The sequence below is a fragment of the Microtus oregoni genome, unplaced genomic scaffold, assembly GCF_018167655.1.
Source record: "Microtus oregoni isolate MIOR12 unplaced genomic scaffold, Mior012 000002F_ref0000024, whole genome shotgun sequence".
Lineage (NCBI taxonomy): Eukaryota > Metazoa > Chordata > Mammalia > Rodentia > Cricetidae > Microtus > Microtus oregoni.
Genome location: NW_024543061.1, coordinates 33,337,346 through 33,355,332, shown reverse-complemented (window position 1 = coordinate 33,355,332; position 17,987 = coordinate 33,337,346). Strand labels below are relative to the sequence as shown.

Sequence of the window (17,987 nt, the reverse complement as noted above, 5' to 3'; positions counted from 1 at the left end):
GTTTATTAGAAAGTTAAAGGAATGAACAAGTCAAGGGTTAAAAGACCTGATCAGGGGTAGCTTGGTTAATGTACTAGCTCTGTTCCATTCTGGTGCCTCCCCAGCTGGCAGGCTCAGACCTCATGCCTGTCTTTGGTACCAGCTGGCCATGAAGAAGCCAGTCAATTTGTTTGAGTCTTTCAGAGTGTGCCAGAAATGCTCAGGTGGCCTTTCCCAAGGGAGAGGGCAGGGAAAGGCTGGAGAAGGGTGAGTTGTAAAATCAGGAGTGTGCAGCTCCTACCATTTCCTCCTCCCGTGCTGCCTTGGCACTAGCTGGCAAAGTAAGCTCTCTGAGCTGTGCCAGCACTGTTCACTGCAGGAGCAGCTGACAGTGTACGCTGTCACCTGATGGGATCTTCTGGTCCCCAGGAATGCAGAACATGGGCTGATGACCACAGTTAGGAGTCGCGAAAGATTCCCTGGTAGCCGGGGACCTGAAAAATAAGAGAAGGGGCCCTTCACCTCAAGGAACTCCTGAAAGCCACTACAGAGAAGTGTAAGATTGTCAGCCATTACACAGAAAACAGGCTAGCAGTTCCCAGGGTTAGTGGAACACGGGGGCTGGTGTGTCTACACCTTATAGAAATCCTGTTTCCATATGTATACATCCTACTGGCACTCTCGATACACTGGAGAGACTCCCTGTAGACTCTGGTTGGATGGCAGCTGGCAAACTGCATTCCTTGGAGCTGTGGTTCTTTTCGTGCTGATTGTGCCCTCTTTTGGCATCTGAGGACATTGTGAGCTGTCATAGTCACAGAAATGTGGCCACACATCCTGAAGGCACAGGGCTGTCCCACAAGGCCTATGTTACCTGAGGTGTGGGTACTGTTAAGCTTAAGAAACCCTGATTTGGAGTGTCTGAGAGCCTGAAGGCAGGCTTATTAGGAGAGAAGCATCTTCTTTGCAAAGAAATTCTCTTAATTGTTCTTCTCTAGAGTTGTCTTGAGAGTCCCCAAGAGGCCTTGTTTGAACATAAATTGGGATTCTATGATTTTGGGTAGGTCTAATAGGCTCCTGACGTGCCCCTGTCTATGGATCCCATTTGAGTCCCAAGGACTGTGTGTGTCTAATCCCCGCCCCACTTCCCTCTATCTCCAGCCCCTCCCCCAGCCTTCCCTGTCCCACTCATTTCAAACATTTGATCACATTGGCCTTGTCATCAAGAAACATGTGCTGGTATTTAAACTCCACCGCCTAGATGACAGTTCCTCAGGAGCTGTTGCTTGAAGTTCAGGGTGTTGATGAAATCAATGGACTCAGTAAGAAAAAAAGGGTCCCAAGGGACCTGATCAAACAATGCACCCCCCCCCCACACACACACTCCCCAATCATGAACGTCAAGATCTTTCTCGTGTGATCAGAGGCACACTAATGCAAGCAAATTGCTATAACACAGTCATTTCTATAAAGGACCAGAACATAAATACTTGGGGCTTTATAGACCATATAGTCTTTTTGAACAGAAGAAAACAATTGGATTCTGAGAAAGAGTCATAGGTAATGTATATATAAGTGAGTATGGTTGTATTTTAATAAAGTTTTATTTACAAGAAGTAGGCAGTGAGGTGATTTAGGCTCTAGACAATAGTTTGCAAATTCCTGTTCTAAGTATTTTAATTTTTTTCATGTCTCTCCAGCTCTTACATGTAGTCTGTGGTCTTTATCTAAAATAATTCCCATTTCTTCATCAGCAGAGACAAAATATAATGTAGGGGAAACCTTACTGAAAGGGGGCTAAATCATCACTTTGAGAAGGAAATGTCTAGGGGACAAAGGAGAGCAGATTCTATTTCTTCTACTGAATAATAGTGTTAAAAGCAAGAGTATCTTTTAAGTTGGCACAATCATAATTCTCTGTCTTCTCATGCCAGTTTTTCACAAGGAGGACAAGACAGGGTGACAAATAAGAAACAGAACATTGTGCCACGGGCTATCTTTAAATTTAAGGCTGTCTTTCTTCTTAAGCATGGATCTTCTGCTGCTGAGACACACGGGGGAGGGGAAGGCAGCAAAGATTGCATCTCTCTGCCAGTTGATCGTGGACATTGTTTGAAACTTTGGTTTGTTTTCTCGCCAATGCCCATTTCTGTGGAAGCCTCCTCTTTATAGAGTGTAACATAAGGGGCCTGCTTGTTGGGATTTCTGTCCCACCTAGTACCCCACAGCCAGCAAGCCCCAAAGAAAATCACACAGAGATCTCCATAAGATTATAAACTGATTGGCCCATTAGCTCAGGCTTCTAATTAACTCTTGTAGCTTATATTAACCCATTGTTTCTTATCTATGTTAGCCACATGGCTCAGTACCTTTCACAGCAGGGCAGGTCATATGTTGCTCCTTCCGTGATCTGGGCAGGACTGGGAGGAATGGGCTTCCTCCTTCCTAGCATTCTCCTGTTCTCATCGTCTGCCTCTACTTCTTGTCTGGTTGACCCACCTATACTTCCTGCTTGGCCAATCAGCGTTTATTTAAAACATGATTGACAAAATACAGACAATTCTTCCGAACCAGTAGAGGGCAAGGATACTGCAAATATGAGGATGCTGACGTCACTCACAGCAGTCAGGCTGAACTAATGGGTTGAACTACAGAAATCCACAAACTAAATTCCACCCTGACCCTCTTTGGTCTAAGGGCATTCAAAGAATCAATCACATATATAGATGGTCCAATGAGACACAGACTTTTTTGTTGCTCCAGGCACAGACCCCTGGAAAAAGATTTATCTTTAAAATCTGTGCATAAATTTATAGCTGAAATGGCTCTGCAAAGGAGCAGCCACCCCGGTCTCTGTTCCCTGCCTTCTCACGGAACTAGCAGGATCCAGAACCTTGTGAGTACTCAATACAGAAGTTGAAGATAAAGGCAAGCAAATCTCCATGCAGCCCACAGCTAGGGTAAAGTGTGCACAGCCCTTGGTACTCAGATGAGATCCATAGACAGGGGCACATTCAGGAGCCTCGCAGACCCTACCCAGAATCAAAGAATTCCATCTATGTTCAAACAAGATCCCCTGGTGAATCTCAGACCCACCCTAGAAAAGAACAATTCAAATCTTTGCAAAGAAGATAGTTCTCTCCTAGGAAACCTACCTTCAGGCCCTCAGACACTCCAGTTCAGGGTTTCTTAAGCAAAACAGTACCCACACCTCAGGTAACACAGGCCTTGTGGGGCAGCCCTGTGCACTCAGGATGTTTGGCCCTTCTGTCTACCATCCCTGTCTTAGCTAGGATTTTTTGTTGTGAAGAGATACCATAACCACAGCCATGGAAACTTTTTTTTTGGTTTTTTGAGACAGGGTTTCTCTGTGTCACAGCCCTGGCTGTCCTAGAACTCACTTTGAAGACCAGACTGTCCTCAGACTCACAGAGATCCTCTTGCCTCTGCCTCCTAAGAGCTAGGATTAAAGGTGTGTACCACCACAGCCTGGCTGGCAACTCTTATATATATAAAAAAAAACCATTTAATTGGGGTGGCTCTCTTTCGGTTTCAGAAGTTCAGTTCATTATCATCATGATGGGAACACAGGCAGACATGGTGCTGGAGGAGTAACTAAGAGTCCTACCTACATCTTGCAGGCAACAGGAAGTTGCCTGAGATCCTGGGCCGTATTCTGAGCATAGGAAAGCTCAAAGCCCGCCCCGCCAGTGACACACTTCTTCCAGCAAAGCCACACCTTCTAATAGTGCTACTCCCTATGAGATAATGGGGGACAGTTACATTCAAACTGCCACAGTCCCCATCAGATACCAATCACAAAGCCTATATCATTTGAAGAAGAAAACCTTGTCTACTGACAAAACAATTCCACCTGAGAGGAAAGGACCTGGTGTCTTTGTCACTGTGATGAGGGATTCTCTACCCAGATTCTTCAGCACCAGGACACCCCATCATGCCAGTTGTAAATGTGAGGTCAGACTTCTCTGTAACATTTTCCACAGAATGTGTCACTCTTCCAATATATGTGCTTGCGCATAGGTATGCATGCATACATATACAGAAATACACATACACACATATGCACAAACACAAGCACACACACACCTATCAATTTCTACACTAGTGTCAAGAAAAGCGCATGTGTTTGAGGAAAGGGGGACATCAGGGGAATCTCACTGCTTGACCCATTATACTGATTTTTCATGTTTTGACAGTAAGTCCTTCTGCACAAAGTAAAGAGTTGAACATCAACAGTATAAGGAAATATAGGGAAGAAATCCTAGACGTCACTGGAGAGTCACACTATTCTTCATAGTTGCTGGCAGTCTAGTGAACATTACGATGTATCAGACAGAACGTGGGTTGTAGTTCACAAGAGTCATTCATTCACATAGAACCACATTTAACCAGTGCTGTTTTGTGTTTGTTTGTTCATTTGTTTGTTTTATGGATATCAAAGTCTTGGGTCATGATTTCTTTCACTGGGAACTTCCAGACTTGCTTTCTCCATTTTTCTCCATCCCAAATGGCAGATGAGGTGAGGCAAGGTAGTTAACAGGAGCACATACTCCCACCGTCTTCGGACTTAGTCCAAACCAGAAAGATTGATAAGACAAAAACTCACAGGTGTATGACTATCGTGATGTATTTTAAACAGAAAGCCCACTCGTTGTCCCCCGCCCCCCAGAATCACTCCCACTTTCATACCCAGGCATCATCGTTGTGTCCACTTTAATTATGCAGCTCATGGGGTTTTAAAAGTGGCGTAGCCAGGAGGAGGCCATCTTGCCATGCATAGTTTAAGAAGGGGGAAGGGTTTCTCAATGAGACTATGAGCTGTGAGGGTACAATTCTGTCTTAGGGACCTAAGAACGGCTAACTTAAATCAGCCTCCAGAGCTGTGACCAACAAAATAGAAACATGTTCTCAGTTCAGGGAGCTAATTACAAATCATATCTTCCTCACCTTTAAAGCCACGAACGCCCTGATGCTGAGCTACACGGTGGCTTGCCAGAGACCACGAGACTGATAAGCTCGGTTGCAGTATTTTGTTCCAGGTGTTTACAATCTTACGCATTGGAGTTGCATCCTGGCCCATAGCAGGACAAAGGTGATCACGTTGTCCAAGCTGTGGGCTGCATGGGGCTTCACTGGCCTTTATTCTGGACTTGTGCGTTGAGTTCCCCCAAGGTTCTGGATCCTGCTAGTTCTGTGAGAAGGCAGGGAACAGAGAACAGGGTGGCTGTCCCCTTGCAGAGCCATTTCAGCTATAAGTTGATGCACAGATGTTTAAAAACTGAAACAGTGTGGACGGCTTAAGTAAAAGGAAAGGAAAGCGTGAGCAGATTCGTGTTAAGGAAGGGGGTGGGCAGTCACAGCTGGGGTAGGGGACTCGAGAAATGTGACTTGGTGGTAATTTGTATAGAAAGGTGGAGAGCCAACTACAGCAGGACCTTGAAGTTTGCATAAAAACTTTGGATTCCCCAATAAAGAATTAACCCCAGAACCACCCTCTTTAGGCACAAGTACACATGCATTTTCATCTCTGAGCTGCCCTTGCATGTAAGAAAACCCTAAAGGAAACTGTGACTTCACTCAAGAGTAGCAGGTGGAGCCAGCGATCTCTTCGCAGGTCCCCCCGCATAGTAACTTCTGTTTGACAGGATTACTAATGGACCCCGGGCCTGAACACCATAAACTCTGCTGGTGACAGTGTGCTTTTGTTCTCAAGGGCATGGTGTGACCAAACCACAGAGCATCTTGGAGAAGTGAGCCTGAAGAAGCCCAACCCTTCCTCGCTTCTCCACTAGAGCAGAGCAGAAACTACTTTCCTCAATTTTTCCTCTGCCTGGAACTAGGAACCTGCCCACATACATCTTAGAGATGTTTTACTGCCCGGCTGGTTGGGGAGAAGCCTTCATGAGAATTTATGGCCTTTGCTAGGTTGTTGAAGCTAACCTCCATGCCACTAAATAACTTACCCAGAAAGTTCTGCAAAGATAGTGGTGCCCCCTGGGTAACTTTTAGAAGATTCGCTTTTCTTCCTTGAGAGAGTTCATCTGCTCAGATCGCCCGTTCGTCATTTTAGCATGTCAGGGTCCCCTCTCCATCTCCAGCTAGACAAGACTCTGAAGTGACTAAATGGTTGCAGGTCAGTTTTTGTGATTTATATGCCAGAGATAAACAGTGAGAAAAGTGGGGCGTGGAACACCTAGCTCCCTTGCTCTGACAGTTATCATTGATAAAATCATTTTTTTTTAATTACTGGAAAGTATGATACGGAACACAGTTGATGCGCTGTATGGATTCCACACCTGTGGGGCCAATCAGCCCCCAGTGGGAATTCCGCGAGGTCTGATGGCTGCATCTCTGTGAAACCATGGCCAGCCTTTTATCTTGTTCCCTACATGGAACAAAACAGCAACTACTTACACTGAATTTACATAGTATTTAGGATGGAAGTAATGTAGAGGCATTTTGAAGTGTATCCAAGATCCTATTACATAGAGACTTGAGTACCCTTAGTGTCTTCAGGAGGAAACATGAGATGAAGGACACCATATTGAGAAAAATAAGAACAGCATTCTTGAGGGGAAAATATAGTATAGAAGACAAAACCAAACACAGGCTGAGAGGATATTTTACATGACTCATTAAATGTTTGTCCAAGGATCATGTGTTACCGTGTCCCATCAGGCATTTTCTCCCTGAATGTGATCACTTGGGGCTCTTACGTTAAGTTCTTTTAAATACCAGTGACTGCAAAATGAGTTCCCAAATCTGGCCAGCTAGCCTCCCCTCTTCGTAGACTCGCTTCCCTGGCAGTGAGGGAGCAGCACCCGCTGAACACAAGAACCCCGTTCAGCCCCTAGTTATTGACTTGCTGATGCTTCTCTTGTCTGGTATCAGTATGAAATTACGAATTCCCATTTGTCTCCATGGTTTATAAGTAACTACCTTGCATAAATATTTTAATGTTCAACGTGTCCAGAGTGTGCCATTGGGAACCTCCTTCAGGGGGTGTGGTCTTTTAGCAAGCTCTCATCAAATGTCCTTTTTAACGTTTCCTTTTTTGCATAAGATGTTCTGGACTAATCTTTTTGCTTTCCTACTCTAGTCTGAGCTCCATTTCTCCAACAAGCCCAGATACCTCTTAGTGAGTAATGGCAAACAGAATCACAATATTTATCCATTTTTGCATTGGGTGGCATTAAATGATTTCCAGTACCAGGCTTCTATAAGAAAGCCCCACTGTCTGAATATGTCTGCATATTTTGGAAAGGCGTTTACTAACTTATGCTGGAGATAGAACTAGGGATGGCAGTGGATAATTGAGACTTCTGCACAAGAGAAATAACACCAGAAGCCCACACAGAATGGTTTTCTTCATAACCCATGTATGTTTATATATGTATACTTAGCTTTAGATAGTACCACATATTCTAAAAGGCTTGCAACATTGATTTAGGTCTGTCAGGGATCCCACTGAGAGGCCAAGATAATCAGTGGCAGAGGTAATGGTGGCTTATTGCTGTCGATGATCAGAGTGGCAAAATGGCCAAACGAGTTCTGTTTTAAGATATGCAAAAGAAATTCCCAGCGCACACATCTTCCACTATCTTCAGAACGGCTTCAGTCTCAGCCCTGACAATGCGCAGCGCTTCAGAAGTGGAGACCCATTTCTTGGGTACCAGCTCTGCCATGGTGGTTAAGGTCACTGCTTCATTTTTAAAGGCTTCTCTCTGGGGGACGGAGAAATGACCCAAACACAATTCCTATCTTCTGGCTGCTAAAGAGTCATTGATAATCCCTGGGCAATCAATCACTGACAAGCCAAGAGGATAAATATCTCCTTTTCTCCATCTCGAGAGTCGCTTAATGTCTGAGCCATTTGAGATGGATGGCTACCTGCCACTTAGGGACGCAGGCCAAGCAGAAAACTGCTTTGGGCCAACAAAAGTAAGCTAGTTCAGGACTTTAGAATTAGATTCTAGGCTTACTGTGGTAAGAAACAGCTTAAGCCTGGCCAGTCACTGACCAGATGGCTATCAGCTGTTGTACAAAGCTTATAGAGCATGGTTAGAATTGAAGATGCAACAGAAATATTTGGCGATGTGAAATTCTAAATAGAGAAAAAGTGCACAGGACGTACAGTGAATTTTTAGTAACTCGTCAGCCTTTGGAGAAATCAGTAACCATGAAAGCGCATGTCTAGTGATGGTTTTAAGCTTGTATATTCTCCGTGTTGGGAGTCCCATGCCGTGCAGACAGCATGAGAGCCTTGATGTGTTGCATAGCCACAGTTATGCCTCACCCTGAAGAGACCCCAGACTGAGAGTAATAGTGGCACCTTCCACCCCATTGCTGTACATGTGTATTAACTATAGTGGTGCTCTTCTCTCCTTCCCTGCCCCCAGGCCTGTCTGCGGAAGGTGGCGCCAAGCGCCAGGAGCACCTGTCTCGGTTTTCTATGCCTGACCTTAGCAAAGACTCTGGCATGAATGTCTCAGAAAAGCTGAGCAACATGGGCACGCTCAACTCCTCCATGCAATTCAGGAGCGCAGAGTCCGTCCGCAGCCTGCTGTCTGCACAACAGTACCAGGAGATGGAGGGGAACCTTCACCAGCTCAGCAACCCCCTGGGGTACAGGGACTTGCAGTCCCATGGAAGGATGCACCAGAGCTTTGATTTTGATGGCAGCATAGCAAGCAGCAAGCTGCCAGGGCAGGAAGGTGTGCGCATCCAGCCCATGAGTGAGCGCACTCGGAGGAGAACTACTTCCAGGGATGACAACCGCCGCTTCCGCCCTCACCGGTCCCGAAGGTCCCGACGCTCGCGCTCAGACAACGCCCTGCACCTAGCCAGCGAGCGAGAGGTCATCGCTCGGTTGAAGGAAAGGCCCCCTCTGAGAGCCAGGGAGGACTACGATCAGTTCATGCGCCAACGGAGCTTCCAGGAGAGCCTGGGGCAGGGGTCCCGGCGGGATCTGTATGGCCAGTGTCCCAGGACTGTGTCAGACCTGGCTTTGCAGAATGCCTTTGGGGAACGATGGGGACCCTACTTCACGGAGTATGATTGGTGCTCCACCTGCTCCTCCTCCTCAGAGTCCGACAATGAGGGTTACTTCCTAGGAGAACCCATCCCCCAGCCAGCCCGCCTACGATATGTCACAAGTGATGAGCTGCTGCACAAGTACAGCTCTTACGGTGTCCCCAAATCCTCCACCCTAAGTGGCAGAGGACAGTTGCACAGCAGGAAAAGACAGAAGAGCAAAAACTGTATCATTTCCTAATGTGATTGGGGTCAGGGAACGGGGGAAGATGGGAGCTAAGAATGTAAACTCAGAAACGTGCACTGTCGTGAATTCCCAAGTCCTCTTGGGGATGGTTCCTAGGGGAGAGATGGAGAAGAAGGCTCTCAGTTGAGGGAGGCAAGGCTGCGGGTCGACTTGGCAGATACACTTGATGTCACAGTTTTGGGCATGTTAAATATGATTTGTACATTCCACTTTGGAAACATGGGCTGTGGAGGCTAGGGTAGGTCATGTCCTTCCAAGGTGGAGTGGCCATTTACCAGATGACACATTGTAACCTGCTCACTTACAATATTCTTTCTGGTTCTCTTCCTTTTAGGACCCCTTTTTCAGTAAATACTTTATTAGCCAGGACCCCAAACTAAGTTATTTACATGTCCATTGTAAATGCAATGTAAATGAGAGTTCTGATAAAATATTTTTGTATTTTGTAATAACAGAAGAATTTCTATATGGTAGGATTCAGTGGGGACTTGCATGCATGTCCTCCATTATCTCTGAGCGGTAGTAGACGGTGGCCCAGGACCACCTTGGCTTCTGTTTGTTTGTTTCCATTTGGTTTGGTTTTCTTTCTATACAAATCTGTTACATGTCAGTGAGACTCTTTTCAAAGAAGTATATTCAATTTGGCTTTTTCGTGGCTGAAAAAAAGAAAATCAACTATTCTACCCAAAGCATTTTATGCTCTGGTCCGTCAAAAAGGAGCCATCTTTAAGTCTGTCCCCACCCTGAGTAGAATTTATTCCCTACAAAGTAAGTAGGTTTGTTTTTTTTTTTTAATTTCAATTGCAAATGTCGCTTTTGCTGGTTAGAGATAACAACCAGTGTCAGTCCAGTTCTGTGAGAAATGCCATCCCTGTTTGGAATTATTGAAGTTGCTTAATGTCGATCTGTCCCTTGGGGGGAATCAAAGTGACTGTGAGTGGTGCCGACGTGTGCTGTCAGCATGGCGTTGTTTTGAATGTGGAGTTATTGTTTGGTGCTCATGTTTCCTGGATTGTGTTTTCTGCTTTCTACTTCCAAGGCAGCCAGAGCTGCTGCCTTAGCCTGACAACTGTTTGTCCTCATACAGATGAGCTTCAGCGTCTGCCACTCAAGGGCAGAAGGACGCTGCGGGAGGGCTCTGGGTACTTGGTGTGGCACACATTACCCATGGATAGGGAACAAGGAAATTTGAAAACAAAAAGCAGGTAGATGTGGAAATGGGGAGGTGGGTGACAGAAAATCGGGGAGAAAGACCTTCTAGAGGGAAAGCAGAGAGGTGGCAGCCACCTTGACTAGTCCCCAGTGCTTTAGAGAGAATCCAAGTTGACAAGCTTAGTCACCACGAGAGCTAGTTTATTACCCAAGAGGGTCAAGCTGCTGAGACAATAGGGTAGCAACATGGAAAACAGACCTTGTGGCAGGAGAGATTTCCATTTTGAACTTTGAGGACTGTTGGTCAGACAGAAAGGCTCAAGAGTGAGTTTGCTTAAAGAAGACATTTCACTGCCAGTGAAATAAATAGAACGTGAAATAAAACTTCTTGGCTCGCTTCAGTTTAAAAGAAAAAAAACAACGAAGCACTTGCTCTTGGTCCATTCTCTTCCACTCCTCAGTGGACTGTGGCAGAAATCCACTGAAGGACCCACCTTTCGTGAGATGTGCTGTCCCTGTAATACAGTGTGTCTCCATGGCCATTTGCCGTGATAAGGCGAGCATGGTCCCTTTTCGCTATAGTACTTAACATTTTCTAGGGGATTTTTTTTTTTTAAATGGAGAGAATGTGAAAAGTGGCTTCTCAGATGCCATTCTAAATGGGTCTGGGGGAAAGGAGATTGAAAAGGATGCGAGGATGATACTCCAGGATGTATTAAAATGAATTGCTTTTTTAGGTATTAATATGACATTTGTCATTGTCACTGATTTTTTTGAAAAAGCAATGCAAATGTTGGTTGTGGCTGTTTTCCGCATGCTATCTTCATATCTAAATGTTTCATTAATTATCCAAGCCTCTGGAGAATTAACTTTATTACGTTTGTATAGTAAGTTAATAAACTGCTTGGCAAACTGTTTAAGAGATAATACGCAGCACCACGCCACTGTCGTGGCGGGTTTCTGGTAGACACTGGGTGAGTCCAATTTGGAGCTTTGCATTTGTTGATTGGTGAGAATTAAAAGACATTATTGAGAAACGGGAGGGAAAGGAGATTGCTTAGCAAATGATTGAAACCACATACCCTCTCTGGCCCCAAATCCAATGAAAGAAATTTTCCCATTGGAAGTTGTTTTCTCCCTCTGTCCTTGGCAGAGTGCCTCTTCCATTTCCCAGATACAGTTCAAATCACCCTCAGCCCGAAGAAGAAAGCAGCCGAGAAACGACTTAACTCGCATCGGGATCATTCTGGCCAAAACTTAACATATAATGAGATACAGGCTTCGGGGTCCACCTGTTCACCACCTCCTTCGATTTCTTCTCCCATCCTAAATGCAGCCAGGCACATTACAGAGAATGTCATTTGAAGAAGGCCAGTTCCTCACAGAGGCCGTGGGTCCTTCAAGTGACTGCCCAGTAATGCGTAGAACATCACTGAACTAGCATTTCTCTACCTTTAAGTAATAACTTAGATATAAAACCCCAGAATCTCATTCTCAAAATTCAATTGCATCCTTTTCTGGGAGAATTTAAGCTCCTCCCTGATTCTGGCTGTGTATCCTTTACCTCTTATTGGCCGAGTTTCCCTGGTGAGTGGAGCCTGTACTCAATTCCTTTCTATTGTGATTTTATCTTCCGCAGGCCAGTTTTCGGAAGATTCATCTTTCCCCACGTTTGTCTTTGATTATTTGGTTGACTTTTTTTTCCATCTCCTATTCTTGGGCTGGCTTTGCTCAGAGGTACAGCTTTACAACTGAGTTCATCTCCTCCCGCTGCCAGACCCAGCACCAGGTAAGCCAGCATTCTTCTCCAGTCTCAAGAATGCATGAATCATTGAAAGCTTGCTGAGAAGTCTTGCTAGCACACTTCACCTTTGATACTGTGAAAAGGTTCCATCCTGACGCAGTAGCACTGAGCGTGGCATTCGGGGACCCTTCCTTCTGTCCTGTGTAGTTGTGGATCTTCTACCGCATGGGAAGGTAAATGAGGTGAGGAAAATCTGACTTCAGTCCCTGGTGTTTAACATGCACCGAGGAGAATTGCTGGTGTTGGTTGCTTGAAACCCTGAGTCCACAGTCTGTGGTCCATCCTTTGCTCTCCATGCAGCTGCGTGAGCAGTCTGGATTTTTCTAATAATACAGAAAGTCACAATTTCTTCCTGTAGAACGCTCCCCCTACAGAGCTGTGACAAGATGGCATTTGCTGCTCCTTTTCTGGAAGTTTCCACTTCTTATGACCTCCTAGCCATTTTTGCCTTCAGGTGGGGCCAGCGCTGGCATGGGTAGAGCATTTAGGCTCTCCCTGCCAGCAAAGCAGATGACAGCCATGGGTTAATGTAGACTTTCCAAGGAAAGTCGGTCCTTGTCCCAGGCATCTTTCCAACTAGTCCAAAGGGGCTGGTTGACTAGAGCTGGTCTTCTCTGTCTTCTAACACATCTCATTTGTGAGCTGATTCTTCCCTGGGTCCCTGGGAGAGAAGCCGTGCAGCAGACATCTAGGAAACATCCATCATCAGGGACCGGGGGACTCGAGTCCCTCTTCCTCCCACACTGTGCAAGCTAAAGGAAGCTGACCCCTTAGGCCAAACGAGGCTCTCTTGGGCCCGCGTTTTCATGCTCAGGGTCTTTGCCAGTTACGTGGGCAGCTCCTGCTCACTCTGCTGAGGTCAGATAAGAGTCTGGTTCCTCATCTGACCCCACCTTACAGGGACGTAGGACACTTGCATTCCAAAGGGCGGTGTCCTTTGCATACTTCTGACAGAGACCAGACGCTGTGCTTCACAAAGATCCACCTATGGCCAAGGAAAGTGGAAAATCGAACCAGTGGCCTGAATGTCACATGCAGGCAGAGTCGTTATTGTCACCTGGGTGGCATCTTCAGGCTCTGCAGATCAAGTTTCCACAATTTCCTCTACTGATCTTGCAGACAGTGGCAGGTTAGCATCTTTTGAGAGGATTGACATCTCTTTGAGCATAAGGGAAACAGGAATAATGAAACCTTCACCTTCTTGTCAGTGGTTTGCCCCGGAGTTTGTGTGACCATCCAGAAGCCGTGAAGGTCAGGCTGGAGGAAGGACTGGTTTCTTTTTCTGTTTTCTCATATTAGGAGTCCAGTCATCACAAGCCCCCTATAGAGCATGACTCACCTTTGGAAGCTTTTGCTATTATAGAAATTCATTTCCTGCTTCCAAAACCAGCCTCCCTTGGAGAATTAAAAGGAGACTGGAAAGGTCACGTGCTATTAGCAGACATTTCTGTGGTTCAAATGTGGTGAACTCACAAGATAGATGTCTAGTTCTATCTTGAGCATTTCCTAAGAAAAACTTGATGGTCTGGGCATTTGACCATGCATGTTCAATAGGTCGCCAATCAAACATCTCTGAATTTTGGGAGGTCACTTGCCAGTAAGACCTCCTCTTGAGTCTATCTAGCTGAATTCCATTGTTTTCAATAAAGTATTCTGGTTTAGTCCTGACCCTGAGTTAACCACCTAAGACCTATGACTCCTCCGTATTCTTCAGCAAACTAGGCCAGCATCTATTCTCTCAGACTCGTCCCTTCCTGCACAGAGTTGCTTTGCCCAGATCCTATTTAATTCCACAAGCATAATCCAAACCTCAGAGGGCCCAAGAAGGTAAAGCAGGCTGGAGTTTGTGTTATCTGTAAGTGTCAAGCTGTTTGTTAGGAAGGCCTGTCACGGGCCTTTGGTGTGGGCTCTGCCAGAGACTGTTCTGAACACTTTGCTTGAGATCCGTGCCCTGTAAAGTGGATATGATGTTTTACTGATTCTGTAATACATTTGTAAACTTCCAATAAAATTTGAATAAAAGAAATGTTGTCATTCTTCTCAATCTTCACTAGCCTCCCAGATTTTGAGAGTGGCCTTGGCCTTTGGGAATCTTAAGGAAGATAAAAGGCACGTGAGTCTGAGAATGATATTTACGGCAGGCCTTCGAGCTGTATTTAAAAATGATATTTAGAGCAGAACTTGAGTGTAATTTAACATCCGACAAAATAACAATAACAGGTTCTACCACAGGGCCTAGGACTTCCTGAGTCATTGACTTCTGACCAGGATTGCAGTAGCAGGCATAAAATTGCTTCCAATGGGATTCAGATCCAATCAGAAATTGGTTAGTTACTCCATAAGAAGCAGGCCTCTCCTGCATCAATAGGCAAATCTTGCCGACAGGTTAGCATCACAGTATGTGGGTAAGCACGCTGGTCCAGCCCTGGGTAAGACCATCCGTGTCTTCTTCCTCCCCAGGACTCTGTGTAGCACTTGCAGGCTCTGTGACAGCTAGCCAGCAGGGAGGGCATTTCCTGGTTGGTTTGAGGTTAACTTCTCTATTTTCTTCACCCAAAATAAGTTGTGTCTTCAGAAATAGGGTCTTATGTAGTTATTGTGGGTAACCAAGGGCAAGGGGGATAGCCCAACTTGTTTTGGAATCCTCTCAAACATTATTTAAATTGTATTTTGCAGTTAGCTTTCTAGCTAGTTTTCATGTGTCTTTTCATAGATCCTCACTTTTTTATTAGCCTGCCCACTACCTCCTCTTCCATATCCCCCCTCTTCTTTCTTTTCCCATGTGTTCTATCCCCCCTCCCTTACACTTTTTAAGTTGGAGTATGAGATAGTAGACTTCTATATGGCTTTTCATACCCAGTTCTTTGGATCATCCCTCCCCATCACCCATGTTCCCCAGTCCCCCATACCCTGCTTAAGCCTTTTCACCATCCACGTTCTGCCTTCACTTTACCTAAAACTTCCTGCCACTTTCCCTTAATGTGCTCCTCAAAAGGCTCCTTTCTTGTTTCCTGGATTCCCCTTGTGTTTCAAGTTAAACACCAAATAAAAGATTTGGAGCCAGGATCTATATGAGAAAAGACAGGATGTTTATCTTTCTGGGCCTGAGTTACGTCACTCAGGATACTTTTTCCAGTTCCATCTATTACCTACAAATTTCATGATTCCATTTTTCTTTAGCTGCATAGTATTACACTGTGCTTATGGACCACATTTTTCTTACCCATCTCTGATGTACACCTAAATTAATCCCATTTTCTGACAGTTATAAACAGAGCAACAATGAACATGGAAGTGAGTGTCTCTCAGTAGTGTATAAAGTTGCTGGGTAGATGCCCTGAGGTGGAATAGTTGGTCTGGGTCATATGGCAGGTATATTTCTAGATTTTGGAGAAAGCTCCAGGCCAATACCCGGAGTAGCTACACTTCTTTACACTCCCCTCCCACCAACAGTGCACAGGAGTTCCCACTGGTCACACCCACCCCAGCATGTGTTACAGTGCCCAGGAGTTCCCCCAGGCCACACCCACCCCAGCATGTGTTACAGTGCCCAGGAGTTCCCACTGGTCACACCCACCCCAGCATGTGTTACAGTGCCCAGGAGTTCCCCCAGGCCACACCCACCCCAGCATGTGTTACAGTGCACAGGAGTTCCCACTGGCCACACCCACCCATTTGCAGTGTCCCTTGTATCCCTGATGATGGCTAGTCTTCCTGGGATGAGATGGACTCTTAAAGTAGTTTTATTTTCTATCTCCCTGATGGCTAAGGATGCCGAGCACTTTTCAAAATGTTTCGTAGCCATTTTCATTTCTTCTTTTGAAAATTTTGTTCAGTTCTTAAGCCCATTTTTATTGGGATTCTTATTTCTTAATATTTTGTTCTTTGTATATTATTGACACTAATTGCAGTGAACATCTAACAAAGATTTCCTCCCGTTGCATCAGCTGCCTTTTCACAGTTTTCTTGGCTGTGTAGCAGCTTTTTAATTTCATGAGGTCCCATTGTTGATTGGTGGCCTTATTTCCTGTGCTCCTGGAGTCTTATTTGGGAAGCCCTTGCCTGTACCTATAAGGTGAGGCCACCTGCTTTCAGCTCTAGCACTTTCAGGGTCTGATTTTTGGAGGTCCATGATTTATTTAGAATTGAGTTTTTTGCATGGTGAGAGATAAGAATCTAACTTCATTTTTCTGCATGTTAAAATCCAGTTTCTCCAGTACCTTTTTTTAAAGATGCTATTTTTTCCCAGTATAGATTTTTTTTTTATAACTTCTTCCAAGACAACTGTAGTTGTATGGGTTTATAACTAAGTCCTCAACTCTCTTAACCATGTTTCTGTACTAGTGCCATGCTGTTTTTGTTACTATGACCCTGTAGTATAATCTGAAATCAGTTATGGTGACACTACCCACAATGTTCTTTTTCTTTGGAACTTTTTCTTTGCTTTTGGTGACTCCATCTAAATTCTTAAGAGTGTTTTTCCCATGTCTGTAAAAACTGGCTCTAGAATTTTGATTGAATCTATAGATTATTGAAAGGATGGTCATATTCACAATATTAATTCTTTATATACATGAACATGGGAAGTTTTTTCCATCTTCTAGTCTCTTCTTCAATTTCTTTCTTCATAATTTTCATTGTATAAGTCTTGCTTTTTCTCATTAAGTTTATCCCTAGTGAGGTGGATGGAGGAGGGACTTTTGTGTTTGATAGGACAGTTGTTTGTTTTTCCTTATTTTGTGTATTTGCACACACATACACACGTGTGTGTGTGTGAGAGAGAGAGAGAGAGAGAGTGAGAGAGAGAGAGAGAGAGAGAAAGAGAGAGAGAGAGAGACTATTGTAAATGATATTGTTTCCCTGCTTTCTTTTTCAGCCAGTTATTGGTATGTAGGAAGTCTAACTAGATAACAGTGTTTTCCAATGTAAAGGAGTAATAGTGCCTTAGACTCCATAATGAAGTCATTGGCATTTCAAGTATTATCAACTGCACATGCAGAAAGCAAAACTCAAGAGTTCATGGCCCTGAATTATAATCAAATGATTTATAATATAATGAAAGAACCATCATTAAAGAAGTGGAGATTTAAGAATAATCAAATCCATATGGATTGGGAAAATGTTACTGAGAAATAAGTATATATTAGCAAATGGAATAAATTACCATATTTTAACATGCTTCCTTCATGGACCTAGTGCTAATTACAGTGTCATTGTTTATTGGAAAATGTGCCCAAGCAAGCAAGGACAAAATCAGGGCACACTTAGTGGGTAATAGGACTCTGTACTGAATTGGAAATAAGTTGCATGCTATACACAGTTTAATAAAGCTCCAATGGCAGAAAGCACAGAGTCAGGGAATAATAGTGATATTTTCCACCCAATACCAAAAAGATACTTGAAAAAGCAAATGTTATTCTGGAAAATGCTGCCATCCAAAGTTCTGGAGACAGGAAGGCTGTCCATTTTTCCTAGAGACAGGAAGGCTGTCCATTTGTCCTGGAGATAGTAAGGCTGTCCATTTGTCCGGACATCTAGACTCTCTTCTCTCTCTTATCAAGTGGAAAACAGATCTTTTTAACTGAAAATAAACACCATGAGATTGACAGGGGTAGGGAACAAAGGAATATGGATATACACCAAGGTCAATAGTCAATCGTAAATTTCCCTGGTGCAGAAAGAAAAGGAACTATTGTCCTTTTGTTTTAAAATTATTTCCAGATAAAGGCTCAGAATCTGAATAGGTCTGTT

The 17,987-nt window shown here is 44.5% G+C and overlaps 1 protein-coding gene across 4 annotated transcripts in view; it reads left to right on the top strand.

Annotated features, from left to right (window-relative positions):
- Prickle2 (prickle planar cell polarity protein 2) overlaps window positions 1-14,276 on the top strand; it is a 350,803-nt gene extending 336,527 nt beyond the window's left edge. For all 4 annotated transcript variants that reach the window (XM_041632600.1, XM_041632591.1, XM_041632608.1 and 1 more), the window contains one exon: window positions 8,400-14,276. In XM_041632600.1, the coding sequence (XP_041488534.1) occupies window positions 8,400-9,274 (875 nt within the window). In that variant the 3' untranslated portion in view covers window positions 9,275-14,276. The remainder of the gene's footprint in view (window positions 1-8,399) is intronic.
- Window positions 14,277-17,987: the final 3,711 nt, after the last annotated feature.